Source organism: Dictyostelium discoideum, assembly GCF_000004695.1.
Source record: "Dictyostelium discoideum AX4 chromosome 3 chromosome, whole genome shotgun sequence".
Taxonomy (NCBI): domain Eukaryota; phylum Evosea; class Eumycetozoa; order Dictyosteliales; family Dictyosteliaceae; genus Dictyostelium; species Dictyostelium discoideum.
In genome coordinates this window covers 6,072,720-6,089,930 of record NC_007089.4, presented here as the reverse complement: position 1 = coordinate 6,089,930, position 17,211 = coordinate 6,072,720, and the positions used below count along the sequence as shown (strand labels likewise).

The following is a 17,211-nucleotide window of genomic DNA, read 5'->3' as shown; positions in this document are numbered from 1 at the left end:
TTATACTTTTTAGTATTTATAAGTGCACAGTATATTTTCAATATACCTTTTAGTTATAGTGAAACAGATTTACAAAGTTATGGTTTATTTTCATTCAATAATAGTAAATGGTTATATATTGGTGTTCAAATTGTAGTTTCATTGACTTTATCTTTATATTGTTTCTATAGCGATATAAAAGATGATGATTTAGGTACTATTAAAAAAGATCAACAATCACAACAATCTCAACCACAACCACAACAACAACAGCAACAGCAACAATCATCTCAAAATAATCAAATTCAACAATCACCATTACAATATCAACAACCATTACCACCAACACCAATCAGTAATAAATCATTACCATCATCACCAATGTCTACAAAATCAACTACAGTACATATTCAAAATAATAATAATGGTGGTGGTGGTGGTATAATTAGACCAAGAAAACCATTACCACCTGTACCATTAGGAATGATTGGTAAGAGTTCAATGGCAATGACATCAAATTCTAGTTTTGGTTCAAATAAACCATTGAATTATATTCAACAACAACAGCTACAACTACAACAACAAAAAGTAATAGGATATCAAACATCAGCATCAATTAATCAATTGGATATTAATGATAGTTTTTCAATTGCATTTCCGTCATTAATGTTATTAACATCTGGTATTGGTAAAGGATATGATACATTTAGAGGTAAATATGGTGGTACATTTTCAAAGATTACTTCATCATTGAAGGCAATTGCAGAGATCACATTTTTAGCAATCATTGGTCAATCTTATAGATTAGCATTGGTCGGGTTATTCTTTTGCGGTTTAACATCAATTAATTTATTGAATGCTGGTTATATGTTGTTTTTCATTGTATTTGTAATTAGTGAATCATTAGCATCAAGATTTTGGATGTGTTTAATCATCTATGCTCAAATGGTATTATTAACACTTTACATTTGGCAATTATCTTGGATATCTTCCTATGAAAATGATCTAACAGTTTTAATTGGTATGACAAATTATTATGGTAGTCCATTATGGGTTGGTTTAATTTGGCATATTATCATTATAACATTTTCAATCATTCAATGGAATGTTAATAAACTTTATCAAAGAGGTTTATTTTCATCATCATCATCATCATCATCATCATCGAATAATAATCAAAATAATAATCAAAATAATCAAAATAATTCATATGAAGATAAATTTAAAAATATACCAAATTTTTTATTAGTATTTGGTGATTTTATTTATAGATCAGTTCAACAATTATCATTACCATTTTGTTATTTAGTGATTGTAATTGTATCAATATTTACAAAGATATCATTGATTAATATAGTTTATATGGCAACGGTATTTTTATGTTTATTAATTCATCATATTTCGGCCAATGGTTCAATACATATTAAAAGATTTTGGATCATTATTATTTTATCACAAGGTGTTGTATTGGTTGCACGTTATATTATGCAATTTAATCAAGTTTCACATTGGTTAAATTCAATTTTCCCAAAAAGTAATTATATAAGTCTATCTGATATTGGTTTAAGAAATTATAGTTCAAGTGATAGATTTATTGAATTATTTGGTTGTTCTTCAATTTTAGTAGTTTGTGTTTTTCAATTAACTGTTTTCTTTTCAATTGGTCAACAACAACAACAACAACAACAACAACAACAACAACAACAACAACAACAACAACAACAACAACAACAACAACAACAACAACAACAACAACAACAACAACAACAACAACAACAACAACAACAATTAAATACTAGCAATAATAATAATCAAAATAATAATAATTTAATTATTAAAAAATATACATTTTTTGATAGTTTATTATATATTGTAAAGAGAATTTGTTATTTACATGGTCCAAAATTTGTATTATGGATGGTATTTGCAATTTCAATTGCAGAGTATAACTTTTTCAATTTCATTTACCTAATAATGATTGTTATTAGTATGTCATTTAAAAAGGGTACTTATCGTATTGGTTCATTCTTATTGTTTTATTCACAGCTTTGGGTATTAACTCAATTGGCTGCATTATTACCAACGGTTCAAAGTTTTAATAGTGATAAATTCTTTATGGATTGGGTTGGTTTACGTCAACCAAATGTTTCAACACCTTGGGATGCTGTTAAATTAAATCTGGCTATCATTTTAGTAATTTCAATTCAACAAACTTCATATTGGTGGAATAAAGAAATTCAAAATGAAAAACTTGAAATTAAAAAGAAAAAACAATTAAAAAAACAACAACAACAACAAAGAAAATTAGAAGAACATGAAGAAGAATACGAAGAAGAAGAAGATCAATTTGGAAATAAAAAAAATAATGATAAATTATCATTATTATCAAATGATAGTATTGAAATTATTTTAGATGATGGTAATAATAATAATAATAATAATAATAATAATAATAATAATAATAATAATAATAATAATAATAATAATAATAATAATAATAATAATAATAATAATAATAATAATAATAATAATAATAATCAATCAAATAATGAAAATAATGAAAATAATAATAATAGTAAAAAAGAAAATTTAAAGAAAAGATTATTTTGGTATATTTCAAATTTTTATGAATTATATGGATTGGAATGTGTATTTTTAGTATTAGCATTTGCATTATTTTGGAGATTAAATATTTTAGGAATGATTTATTTAATAATTATTGCAGTTGGATTAAATATTGATAAGAGAAATCTTCACAAGTTAATTTATGTTAGTGCATTATTAGCACCAACCATTTTAATTCAATATTTATTGATATTGGTTGTACCAACTAAAGAGAATTCATATCCATGGTTAGATCATCCATTCTTTTTAAATCATAAAACCATTGATAATCTATTACTATTATCTATACCTGATAGATATGTATTGGTAATTGATTTCTTGGTATTATTCTTTTCAATGTTATTATTTAAACAAAGAAATGGTTATTATCTTTATAAAGATTTTGAATTACATCAACAACAACAACTCAATCAACAACTCAATCAACAACAACATGATAGTTTAAAAAGTATTGCAAGTAGTAATTCAAGTAGTCAAAAACCATTACATCCAAAGAATTTCTTTAAATTTAATTCTAGTATTGATGGTGGTGATGATGATTTTACTAAAGAACCAAGATCATGGTCAAATGAATTAAGATATATGATAATTAGGTATAGTTCACAAGTGATTTTAATCGTTATATTTTTAGCTGGTACTGCTGAATGTGATATTTTATCATGCTTTTATGTTTTCTTTTCAGTTTATGTTTTATTCTCTGGTAATGCTCATTCAAGAAAATGGAGTTATCTTTGGAAATCATTACATATTTATAATTGGTTGGTTTTAATGGCTCAAATTATCTTTCAAGTTGCTGTAATATTATATTTTCAATTTAAATTCAATTCAAATCAAATGTTTGAAGGTCATAATCATAATCATAATCATAATCATAGTAGTAGTAGTAGTAGTAGTAGTAGTGGAAGCATTATTGATATATTATCAAGTCAAAGTAGTGCTATTGGTATTGGTGGTGGAAACAGTAGTGGTAGTGATAGCAGTTATGAAGTTATTGAAAATTCATTACCAACTGAATTATATAATATAGCAGTTGTATTTGGATTTAAGATTGAAACTGGTCCATTATCAATATCAACAATTAGTGATGTTATCATTATGGTTTTATTAGCTTATCAAAAGATGATATTCCAATCACGTGATTTCCATATCCTTGAAGAACATTTAAAGGCTAAAAGAGATTTAAATTATGAAACTGCTCGTGAATTTTATAAAATTAGAAGAAATGCTAGAATTGAACAATTAAATTCAATTCAAGATAAAATTACTCAAAGGAGATCAAGATTACAACATTTAAAATTAAAAAGAATAAATAGAAGAAAGAATAGACATAATCACTATTATAATAATAATCCAAATAATAATTATAATAATAATAATAATAATAATAATAGCAATAGTAGTAATAGTAATAATAATAATAATGATGATGATAGTAATGAACCATTATCACTTGGTGATAATAGTTTTGTACCACCAAAAAATACAACAAATCAGAATGCAACCAATTCAACTTATTCACCATTTGCAAATAGTACTATGCATATGCCACCATATGAAAATAATAATAACAACAATAATAATAATAATAATTTTAATAATAATCCATTATCAAATTCATCATCAACAGTATCATCATTTGGTGTTATTGAAAAACCATTAGAAAAGAAAAATTGGGTTAAAATTTATTTAAATAAGATTTTAGATTGGTTAGATCCTTTACCAGATATTTTAATTGAAAATTATAAAAAACAACAATTACAACAACAACAAAAACTAGAAATGAATCAAAGTTTACTTTTTGGTGACCAATTACAACAAGAACAACAACAACAACAAGAACAACAACAGCAATTAAATCCACAACAACAACAATCTCAAAGTTCAAAAGAGTTACCACCAATTTTAGAACAATTTGAACATAATGATGATGATTTTGAAATTTCATTAAATCAAGCACCAGGTGATTATAGAAATAGTATTTTCATTGATTCTGAACAAATGAGAAATGCAATGCAACAAATGGAACAAAGAAGACAACAAAGATTACAACAAAGTATTGATGCTTCACAATTATTACAACAACAACAACAACAACAACAAGCTTCCTCATCAAATACAAATACAAATAGTAATAATAATAATTATAATAATAATAATAATAATAATAATAATAATAATAATAATAATAATAATAATAATAATAATAATAATAATAATAATAATAATAATAATAATAATAATAATAATAATAATAATGAAATACCAAAACCAAATCAAACATCATCATCAACAATTACATTAGAACCAATTGAAGATGAAGAAGAATTTTTATATAAAGAAAAGACACAATACTTTAAGAGAATTATTAGAGGTTTTTCAAGAATTGCAAGAGATGAAAGTAAATGGTTAGTATTTATGGCTTGTATTGCAAATGGTGTTTTCTATAATAGTATAATATCTTTAGTTTATCTTTTAGCAGTATTTTTGTATGGTAGATTATTTGAAAGTCCAAGACCTTCTAAAAACTTTTGGAGATTTATGATTGGTTATAGTAGTTTAATAATTTGTCTTAAATATGTTTTCCAAATTCCAAAGAATTATTATAATTGTAATGAAAATTATCATAACAGTAATAATGGTACAATTTTAATGACATCAACATCAGTTTATAATACAAATAATAATATTAATAATAATAATCAATTAAATAATAATGAAAATTATGAATGGTGGCAATGTCCAAATACATTATTATCAGAACAAAATTTATTATTAACATTACCATATGTATTTGGACTTTATATTATTGATGGTCATTTCATTTCTGGTGCTTTTTGGGATTTAGCAATTCTTTTATGTTGTTTATGGCATAGACATGTTTATAGATCAAAAGGACTTTGGAATTTCCAAGAAAAAGATTTCTATGTTGATCAAAAACAACAATCACCTTTAAATCTTTTCAATTTAGATCAACAACATTTTGATCAACAACAAATTGATCAAATTCAAAATCAACAAGATTTAAATAATTCACCAATATCATTAAATAGTAGTAATAATAATAATAATAATAATAATAATAATAATAATAATAATAATAATAATAATAATAATAATAATAATAATAATAATAATAATAATAATAATAATGATCAAACTTTAATTGATATTAATAATAATAATAATAATAATAATAATAATAATAATAATAATAATAATAATAATAATAATAATAATAATAATAATAATAATAATAATAATAATAATAATAATAATAATAATAATAATAATAATAATAATATTATAATTGATCAAATTTTAGTTGATTGTTCAAACGAATATGATGAAGAAGATCAACAACAATTTAATGAATTTTATGATGAAGAATTTGATGATAGAAATGAACAAGAGAAAGAAAATGATGAACAAGAGATACAAGTTATAAAGAAATCATCAAAATCAATTGCAAAAATAATTATATATCCATTCAAATGGTTATTTGTATCAATTATTGAATATGTTTGGTTAGCGATTAGAACTGATGAAAAACCAGGTAGAGATTATTATATGCCATTATTATTTACAGATTTTGCATGTTTATTCTTTTTGGTGATTTTCCCACAAAATTTCACAGGTATACCATCATCGGATATTGCCGAATTTTTAGAACAAAATGTTATACCACGTCAATATATTGTGATTTTATTGGCACAATTTGGTGTAATCATTTTAGATCGTATCATTTATCTTTACAAATCAGTTAAAGCAAAGTTTGTCCTTCAAATTGTGCTCACAGTACTTTATCATGTTTTCCTCTTCTTTTATTTCCCAGATTTAATAGTGAAACCATTCAGTTTTGGATATACTTGGCCATTGGTTGTTTTCTACCTTATGAAATGTATTTATCTCTATTATAGTGCATTACAAATTTGTTATGGTTATCCAATTCTATCACAAAATAGGTTCCTTATGGATGGTTATTCCGATTTTCACAATATTGGTTATGCATTGTATAAAGCGATTCCATTCGTTTATGAATTAAGAACTCTATTGGATTGGATTGCAACTGATACAACTATGCTTTTCTATGATTGGTTAAAATTTGAAGATCTTTATTCAACAATTTTCTCTGTCAAATGTAGATTAGAATGGATAAAAAGACAAGGTCGTCAAAAAGGTCATAAACAACCAAAATTTGAAAAATTTGTAACTGGTGTTACCTTTTTCATTGGTTTGGTTATTCTATTATGGTTCCCATTAATTATTTTATCATCTGGTTTACCTGGTTCAAATATTGAACCAGTTAATAATATTCAAATTGAAGTCTCTGTTGTAGGTTGGAATCCTTTCTTAAAGATTAATCAAGATTTATCTTTAGAAAGTGGTGATGGTGACTCTACTATGGATCAAAATTCATTCAATAATTTAAAAGAAGATTATTCATTCCTTACAACTGACGATAGACAAGGTATTCAAAATATTTCTATCAATACTTTTTCAGAGGAAATTTGGAATTTATCACCACCTGCAAAAGCTCAATTAATTAATTATCTTTTAACAAATACTTCATTACAAATTGAAGTTTCCTATACTTTAACAAGAAGTGGTGGTGTTAATTCGGTTATTGTTGGTTCAAATTCTGTTCAATTAAAACCTGATCAAGAATTAAATTTTTATAATATTTTAACTAGAGTTCAATCAAATAATTCAAATAATTCAAATAATCCAAATGAAAATAGTAGTAGCGGTAGTGATGATAATAATAATAATTCAAATAATAATATTGGTTCAAATAGTTTTATAGTTGAAGGTTTATTTTATAAATTTATAAAATTACCAGGTGTATCAGGTAATCCAATTTATCCAACTGATAATAATGGTAATGTTTTAGCTTTAGATGCATTATTTACAATGAATTCTACAAATTTTAATAATTCAAATCAACCACCACAATATTTTTGGCAAGTAAATGCTTATGATTCAACTAAAACTTATAATATATCAACATTGGAATCAATTCAATTCTATACAATCTCATCGAAATTACCAAATGGTATCACTAGTACATTGGTATCTGCTGGTATTATTGGTCTTTACGTTTCAGTTGTATTATCGGTCGGTAGATTCCTTCGTCTTTCAATCACTCAAATTAGTATTAAAATTCAATTGGAAAATTTAGATAGTTGTGATGAAATCTTAAAAATGATTGATGATGTTTTCATTGCTCGTGAATATGGTGATTTAGTACTTGAAGAAGAACTTTATCATGAATTAATTCAAGTATTTAGACAACCACAATTATTATATTCTTTAACAACTTTTAAAAATAATCAATTAAATTTACCAACAACTCCAACAATAAATTCAACTTTAAATAATCAAAATAATCAAAATAATAATAATAATAATAATAATAATCATGAAAAAATTAATTAAATAAAATGTTGTATTTTTTTTAAAAAATAAAACCAGAATTTGGTTTTTATTAATAAATAAGTTGATTTTTGAAAAAAAAAGTTAATATTTTTTTTTTTTTTTTTTAAATAATGATAATTTTTAATTATACTGGTGGAGTTGAAAAGATTGTTGATAAATTTGGAAAAGCAGCTTCCATATCAGCAATTGTATCATAATAATTATCTTGATTAATTGCATTTGTTAAGGAAGTAGCAACTTGTGAAACAGTTTTACCATTATGAATGAAACCATTTGAATTTAAATAATTTGCCCAATAGGTAGCAGATGCAGAGACACTACATGTTGTTGAACCGGTTGCTAAAAGACCCAAACAGTAGATATGGTGTGGAACTCTTTCTAATGGGAATGCTAAATTTAAAAAGTAACCATATTGAGAGGTGAAAATTACTGAATCAACTCTACCATCAATCATACCCCAAGAAATTCTATCTTTTGTATCACCAGCAATCCAATTATCAAAGAATTTATATGGTCTTGATGGTGAAAGTGTTGGGAATTGTGATGTTTGCATTGTTGATGGTGCAATCTCTTTTCCTGTGAAAACAAATGGAATAGTTGATGAAACTCCATTAATTGTTGCTAATGCATTTTGCCATTTGGTTCTAGTTGTAAACATATCTTGATAATAAGCAAATGGTAAAACTGAATATAATGTCATACTTGGTAAATTGGTTTGAAGATAATTAATTAATTGAACTTCTTTTTGTTGTTGAGATGTAGTATCAACTATATTATAAAAAAATAATATGGAATTAAATTAATATGTAAAAAAAAAAGGGTAAAAAATATATATATATATTTACCTCCTTCAGCATCATCAAAATTAACAGTATAATAAGTAATTCCAGAAGAGGCAATTTGTTGTAATCTTGCTAAAATAGTTGGAAAAACTGCAGTATCTAACCAACCTGGTCTAATTCCATAAACGATTTTAACATTCAAACTTGCTCCCAATGCAACAATGGTAGTCCATTCATTTAATTGTTGAGTATTCCATAATGCATTGACATCAACTGTTTGAGGTGAAAACCAATAAACGCCCAAATTATTAGCTGCCATCATTTGAATGAGTTTTTGTCTGTCAGAGAAAGAATAAGAACCGTATTGTCCATTTACTGCATCCGCTTGAGTCCAGTAATAACCTTCAACAACACCAACAGCTGGATTTATCACTGCTTGGGAACCTTTTATAAAAAGTACAAATAATATTAAAAATAAATAGTTGTAATTATTCATTTGTTTATTTTTTTGATTTTTTAAAAAAAAAAATAAAAAAAAAATAAAAAAAATTAAATAGGTTTTTTAGGTCGAAAAATAAAAAAAAAAAAAAAAAAAAAAAAAAATCAAGATATTTTAAAACCAAGCTTTGTTTATTTGCTCCGACTTTAAATAAAATTATTATTTGAAAAGCAAATAAAAAAAAAAAAAAAAAAAAATCAATTAATATCTTTTAAAAAATTCGATTAAAAATCAAAATAAATAAAATCTTTCAAATTAAAATGCTTCAAATAAAAAAAAAAATTAAAAAAATTAAAAGAATTAGATCTTTTTTGCTGCATGATGCTTGTGAAGATGGAAATCTTTTTCTTTGAAATGTTCTAAATTTGAACCACAATTTTTTTAATTTTTTTCTTTATTTTTTTTTTTTAATTTTGATTAATCAATGTTTATCCATTAAAGGAAATAAACAACAATAATTTATTATCTTTAATATCTAATTTTATTAAATTTTTAAAATGATTTATTTGAGTTCCAACCAAAAAGAGAGTCGAACCTACGACTCAAAATTTGTTACTTTTTTTTTTTTTTTTTGATATAAATAAACTATTGTAGTATACAATTAGTATGTTATTTTTATTTATTTATTTTAGGTTTTTTAGTTTTTGTGAATTTAAAATGGTATGTTATTTTAGATTAGGTAATTAATAATTAATTGGTGGTGTAATTGTTGGAATTGGTTCATTAGTGTTTATGCTCCATTCTTTTTTAAATTTTTTGATGGTTTCGGACCATTGGGTTTCTTTTTGAGTTTTTGTGAGGTTGTTTTTAATTGAGTATTGGTTAAAGTTTGATAAAGTTCTTGAATATTCCAATCTTATTAGCTTGTGCCATTTTGATTTTAATATATCATAATCTAGTGTTGTTTTGTTTATTTGGTTGTTCCAATTATCAATTGATTGAGTTATATTGATGTCAAATAATGATTTGCATAACCATATCCATATTTGGTGAATAACTAATGAGATTATGTTCCAATATGCATGTGTTCTGACTAGATCAAGATTTGTGTTTATATAATTCCAGTTGAACCTGTATTTTTTATATTGTGCGTTTTCTGCAAAATGAAAATTAATATTGATAGTTGGATCTGGTTTAAATGCTTTGTTGTTTGTTTGTGGTTTATAGATGAGTGTGTAAAATTTTGTTGTATGGTTTTTTGTTAGTGACCAGTTTTTGTTTCCATTGCAATTTTTATATATAAAATATTTTAATTTGTCGTGGTTAATGAAGTTGATTGTGTGCTGACAATTGAAAAACAAATGACCATAGGGATCATTATTCATTTCATTGTTGCAAATGGGGCAAACTTTGTTGTGTAGATGATTAATCGGAAGACATCTAGCATGGAATCTTTGCATTGTATCTCGGCCTTTTGGATCTTTTAATTTTTGAATTTTGACAAAAAGTTGGTCGTATGTGTATTTCCATAATAGTTGTATTGATTGTTGGTGCGAAGTAAGAAGTAGATCTGAATATTTCTTGCCAATATAGTCTTTTGATTTGCATTGGTGATTGTTTAGTATATAGGACGATAGCCCTTGCTTTATTGAGCAAAAAAAGGGTAAAATTAAGAGGAATGAATGTGGCGGTGAAGATATAACAGTGATTTATTTATTATATGTATTTTTTTTTTTTTACCTGTGATATTTATTATATGTATAAATTCTCGTTTATTTCTTTGTTTTTTAATTTGTTACTTAAAAATGTTAGTTTGTATTCAGAGCGGGAATCGAACCCACGACCTAATCCGTGTTAAGGATTCGTGATAACCGACTACACCATCCGAACTAATCGATATTCTTAAAAAAAATTAGCTGCAACCCTTTTTTTCAAAACAGATCGAAAAAAAACAAACAACAACAACAATCTCTTTTTTTGATTATTTCATTTTTCATATAAAAAAGACTTAAAAAACAAATAAATAAATAAATAAACTATCTTAAAAAGCCATCTTTTTACTTTATTGTAATTTATTATTTGTTTCGTTTTGAGAATTTTGCGTAGCAAAATTTTCAAAAAAAAGCAAAAAATAATCAGATCGAAAAAAAACAAACAACAACAACAATCTCTTTTTTTGATTATTTCATTTTTCATATAAAAAAGACTTAAAAAACAAATAAATAAATAAATAAACTATCTTAAAAAGCCATCTTTTTACTTTATTGTAATTTATTATTTGTTTCGTTTTGAGAATTTTGCGTAGCAAAATTTTCAAAAAAAAGCAAAAATAATCAGATCGAAAAAAACAAACAACAACAACAATCTCTTTTTTTTGATTATTTCAATTTTTCATATAAAAAAAGACTTTAAAAAACAAATAAATTAATAAAATAAACTAATCTAAAAAGCCCATCTTTTACTTTATTGGAATTTATTATTTGTTTCGTTTTGAGAATTTTGCGTAGCAAAATTTTCAAAAAAAAGCAAAAAATAATCAGATCGAAAAAAAACAAACAACAACAACAATCTCTTTTTTTGATTATTTCATTTTTCATATAAAAAAGACTTAAAAAAAAAAAAAAAAAAAAAAAAAAAAAAAAAAAAAAAAAAAAAAAACCTGGGAACCAAGTTAATCAGAAAATTTCCAGATTTTTAACTTTTTAAAGAAAAATATAAAAAATAGAAAGAAAATAAAATGAAAATCACAAACAACACCACAAATATTAAGCAACACAAATGCCTACAAAAAATAAGCGAAATTGTGGATAAAACTCAATTAAAAAAAAAACAATTCAAATACGTCATAAACATCAATCACGAACCAGACGATAAAATAAAAAAAGATTTAGAAAAAAGTTTGGACAAAAAAGATGTTTTAATCAAAAGTAATAATACATTCAAAATTCTCACAGACAGTATTAGTACAGTAATCTATTTTGTAAATATGTTCGATGCAGAATTAAAAGGACAATTTATAACCACTCTAAGACCAAAAAATATGTATACGGATTTCGATTGGTATAAATCACTCACAGAAATAGAATGGGTAATAGAAAATGAAGGATGTAAACTAATTAAATCTGAAATTAAAGGCGAAACTCTAATTATCAAAACAGTGAAAAGAGTCGTAGAAGAATATGATACTATCATTGAACTAGACAATCTAACATTAATTGGTCACTCCAACAAAGGATGGAGAGATCAAACCTCATTACCAGAAAATCAAGAAGAAAACAAAAATAAAAACCAATCAGATGAACAACAACCAAAATCTACATCAGAACAAATACCAAAACAAGGAAAAAGAACAATCATTATCCCACCAATCACCTCCTCATTTAATGATAAAACATTTATGGCCCTAGATGATACAGCTCAAAAGGTAATAGATGCATCACTAGAAAACGTAGATGAACTAACAAGAATAGAGAATGAGATCAATACCCAATCGATAAAAAATCAAGAAATTAAAACAAAATCAGAAAAACCTATTGAACCACCATCTCCATACAATACACCAATAAAACAACACGGCGAAACAAAGAGACTAACAACGGAAGAAAAACTTAGAGAGGTAAATGATATCTTCGACTTCACCAGCCCAAACACTGATGCAATAAGAAAAATAGAATTCCCACTTTCAATCCCTTCAAATCAATGGTTCTTCTCCTCTCCAATAAAACATATCATGAGTTTCAGCCCAACCTATGGTACACCATCGAAAATTATCGATTCACCAAGTAAATTGTTAAACACACCAAAAAACAAACAACAAGACAAAACAAACAGGACCAACAAAACACCAGTCAAACCAAAATTGGGTGAATATGGACAAAAAAGCATAAAAACAAAAATGGATGAAGATATAGACAACTTCAACAAGGAAATTCTAAAACAAATCAGTAAATCAAAAAACCCCACAAACACACAAGACCAACAACACAACGAACAAAGTAAAGATCAGTTAGAAGACAAAATAAACCAGAAACTTCAAAAGGTAGATAAAAATCTACCCCAAATAAAACTATAAAGAAAAACACAATAAGAATAGGTGTTTGGAACGTCCAAGGATCCAACACCATCCAATCTGCCAGCATAATAAACACCGTATTAGACAACAACAAGCTGGACGCAGCACTTCTAACTGAAACAAATATAAAAACAAATAAAATTTACTCAATAAATCAACAATATAAAAACAAAATAACACACCACGCACCAATTGATAAAACAGGACAAGGGGTGTCACAAATCATCATCAACACCCAAATAAAAACAACAACAAAAACAATAAACGAAAGAATTATATCTTCCGAATGGATGATTGCAAAAACACAGATCAAATGCACAACCATTTATGCCCCAGCAAAGTCAAACGAAAGACATGAATGGTATAAGGAAAATCTCACAGAAGAAATACTACACAGCGATATTATAACTGGAGACTTCAATGTAGACTGTTCAGTGGATAATAACCTTAACAAATATATTAAAACAATCTTCGACGAATTCGAATTTACAGAAATTAAGAATGGAATCACATTTCCAAGAAACAAATCAACCATCGATAGGGTCTTTGTCTCAAAGAAGATACTCCATCTAAACCCAATAGTTACTACTAAGGAAATCAAATTAAAATCTGATCACAACATGGTAATCATTGAATTAAAAATACCAGAATACGAGCAACAAAAGAAAGGAGAAAGACTATGGAGACAAAACCTAGAAACTCTCAAAATGAATTCAACCAGCCTCAAAATTAATAAAACAATTAAATACTACAATAAAAAATTCGAAGAGAACACCAGCAAATGGTACAAATTAAACATTTGCGAACAATGGTTGAAACTAAAAGATGAAATAAAGAAACTGTCAATTAATATAGAAATTAGAGAAAGCAATAAAACCAAAAACAAACTAAAAGAACTCGCAGAAAAACTCGAAACAGCCAAAGATTCAAGAGCAATCTTCCTTAAAGAAGAGATCAACAATATTCTAAAGGAACAAGTAAGAATAAAACAAGCAAACCAAACCAACACCCACATCAACAACAAAGAAACACCATCAAAATACTTAACCAGAAGGTTAAAAGTCCAAAGAAAGACAAATGAAATCCCTCAAATTCTAGATCCAAGCAACAATTGTTTGGTAACAAAACACGAGGATATCCTCGAAGTAGCAAGAAGATATTACGAGAACCTGTACCAGAAGAGAGAATGCAACGAAGACACTCACCACGAACTCCTAAAAACATTCAATAAAAGGATTGATCAAAAGATATTGGACGAAATTAATCAACCAATAGAAGGATATGAAATCAGACTAGGCATTGAAAAAATACAAGAAGGAAAAGCACCTGGTAAAGATGGACTCCTTCCAACATTTTACAAAAACCACATTAATGAAATTCTACCAATAATATCAAAACTATACAATCACTTCTGGAACACAACAATCCCAAAGGACTTCAAACAAGGGATATTGATTACTATATATAAAAACAAAGGAGACCCAAACAACCTGGATAATTATAGACCAATAACACTTCTAAATGTCGATTACAAAATCTATTCGAAAATAATCAACAATAGGATCCTGAAGTTCTTAAACAAAATAATCTCACCATTCCAAACTGGATTCGTACCAAGAAGACTACTGCACGATAACATCATCACCTTAAACTCAACAATAGAAATAATAAAACGAGAGATTAACACAAAAGAGGATATGGAACCAATCATAACATTTTATGATTTTGAAAAAGCATTCGATTTATTCTCACATAACGCCATTCTACGTACTCTTGCACATCTAAAACTACCACTCAAAATGGTCCTCACAATAATGAACTTACTCAATGAATCAGAAACATCAGTGTACATCAATAACTCATTATCTAAAAGCTTTACATCAAAAAGAGGAACCAAACAAGGTGATCCTATCTCTCCCACTATCTTCGCATTAGTGGGTGAATGCATGGCAACTACTATAATAAATGACCGCTGCATCAATGGTGTAACCAAAGAAACCATTAAAATACTACAGTTCGCCGATGATACAGCAACAATAGCATACAACTTTATGGACCATTTCCTCATGAATGAATGGATCAAGAAGTTTTGCCAAGCAACCAGCGCAAAAATAAACCAAACCAAATGCTCGTGTATCACTTTCAAATGGAACACCAGAACGCTATACACCGTCATAAAATCAAACGAAAGGTACCTCGGCTTTGACTTCAACAATAAGGGTATCAAATCCAAAATCAATACAATCTCAGACAACATCAGAGCTAAACTAGTAACATGGAACTCAACTTCATCAACCTATATGGGCAGACTCATAATGGCAAAAACATATGCACTATCTCAGTTAACGTTCCACACTTACATCAACACCACACCACAACACAATAGTATTGAAAATAACATCGTAAAATTCGTTTTCAACACAAAATCTAAAAACTCTCTTTCACTACAAAGAAGACAAAACAACTATATCAATGGTGGCCTAAACTTATGGAACCTGAAGACAAGAGAACTAGCACAGAAAGCATGGTTATTCGAAAGATACCTCCACCAAAGAGTAAGTAACACTCCTAGTTCATATATAAAACTGTGGGAAGAGGAACTCAAAAACAACAACAACAACAAAACAACAACAAAACAAAATCAACTACAACTACACTGGCAATGCAAGCAAGCATGGACCCAATTAAAAACTCCACAAAATAAACAAACACACTACGAACACCTCCCAAAATTAAAAAAAATATACGAAGATATGATGACAACTCAATCTCCTGAACACAACAAATTCATACCAACTCCTGGCCAAAAAGAAATAATGACCAAAATTAATAGCAAACACCTTCCATTTAAAGAAATCAAAAAAATAATAAACATGAAAGGTAGAGATCTATTATGGAGATACACACTGAAAGCACTACCAAAAATATACAACATGCCATGCCAACAGTGTGGGGAAGATGAGACCTCAGAACATATATTCTTCAACTGCAAAGCCCACATCAAAAACACACAAGAAATCTTCAACTACACCCTAACTAAGTGTGGACACACCACTCACACCTGGAATGTGAAGATTTTAAACCATCTACAAATTGCACTAGTAGCCAATTTAATAGCTATTATATTCGATAAAATCTGGCACAAAAGAAATAAACTCATTCACGATGAAAAAGAAATAATAATTCACAGACAACAAGTCATACGTGAACTAATTAAAACACAAAGAGCTGCATGGGACAGGACACAAGCGGTTATAAACAAAACATTAAGAATCAAATCAAAGCAACGGCCAGAAGAACAAAATAAATTAGACTCACTAATCTCGCTAAAGCTATTACAATTTAGCAGACAATGGAACTCACCTCTTCACGCAATAGAACTTCCTAAACATCTCAAAAAATACAATAATTCACTCAGTACTTTCTATAAATAAATAAAAAAAAAAAAAAAAAAAAAAAAAAAAAAAAAAAAAAAAAAAAAAAAAAAAAAACCTGTGAACCCAAGATAATCAGAAAATTTCCAGATTTTTAACTTTTTAAAGAAAAATATAAAAAATAGAAAGAAAATAAAATGAAAATCACAAACAACACCACAAATATTAAGCAACACAAATGCCTACAAAAAATAAGCGAAATTGTGGATAAAACTCAATTAAAAAAAAAACAATTCAAATACGTCATAAACATCAATCACGAACCAGACGATAAAATAAAAAAAGATTTAGAAAAAAGTTTGGACAAAAAAGATGTTTTAATCAAAAGTAATAATACAATTCAAAATTCGAAACAAAAAAAAAAAAAAAAAAAAAGTAAACTAACCCCTCTTTTAGAGACCCTGTAAAAAAAAAAAAAAAATAAAATAAAATGAGATCTAGCAT

At 26.5% G+C, this 17,211-nt stretch overlaps 5 protein-coding genes and 1 non-coding gene across 6 annotated transcripts in view; 3 read left to right on the top strand and 3 right to left on the bottom strand.

Annotated features, from left to right (window-relative positions):
- DDB_G0282801 (involucrin repeat-containing protein) overlaps positions 1-8,040 on the top strand; it is a gene marked incomplete at both ends in the record, with an annotated part of 9,690 nt that extends 1,650 nt beyond the window's left edge. The window contains one exon of the mRNA XM_635095.1: positions 1-8,040. This exon is cut by the window's left edge and continues 135 nt beyond it. Within this exon, the coding sequence (XP_640187.1) occupies positions 1-8,040 (8,040 nt within the window).
- Positions 8,041-8,164: 124 nt separating this feature from the next.
- Positions 8,165-9,318, bottom strand: veg111 (hypothetical protein; the record flags this gene model as incomplete). Its single annotated transcript, XM_635094.1, has 2 exons — positions 8,165-8,808; positions 8,886-9,318. 2 exons carry the CDS (start codon positions 9,316-9,318, stop codon positions 8,165-8,167), a joined length of 1,077 nt encoding a protein of 358 aa, XP_640186.1.
- A 686-nt stretch (positions 9,319-10,004) lies between these two features.
- Positions 10,005-10,646, bottom strand: DDB_G0282659 (hypothetical protein; the record flags this gene model as incomplete). Its single annotated transcript, XM_635093.1, has 1 exon — positions 10,005-10,646. The coding sequence occupies one exon, from the start codon at positions 10,644-10,646 to the stop codon at positions 10,005-10,007; it is 642 nt and encodes a 213-aa protein (XP_640185.1).
- Positions 10,647-11,077: 431 nt separating this feature from the next.
- On the bottom strand, positions 11,078-11,151 carry tRNA-Val-AAC-16. Its single transcript has one exon. It is a non-coding gene; the product is annotated as a tRNA-Val (tRNA).
- Positions 11,152-11,998: 847 nt separating this feature from the next.
- DDB_G0282799 (hypothetical protein) lies at positions 11,999-13,333 on the top strand (the record flags this gene model as incomplete). The annotated part of the gene is made up of 1 exon (XM_635092.1): positions 11,999-13,333. The coding sequence occupies one exon, from the start codon at positions 11,999-12,001 to the stop codon at positions 13,331-13,333; it is 1,335 nt and encodes a 444-aa protein (XP_640184.1).
- A 290-nt stretch (positions 13,334-13,623) lies between these two features.
- DDB_G0282797 (hypothetical protein) lies at positions 13,624-16,767 on the top strand (the record flags this gene model as incomplete). The annotated part of the gene is made up of 1 exon (XM_635091.1): positions 13,624-16,767. One exon carries the CDS (start codon positions 13,624-13,626, stop codon positions 16,765-16,767), a length of 3,144 nt encoding a protein of 1,047 aa, XP_640183.1.
- Between the last annotated feature and the right edge of the window lie 444 nt (positions 16,768-17,211).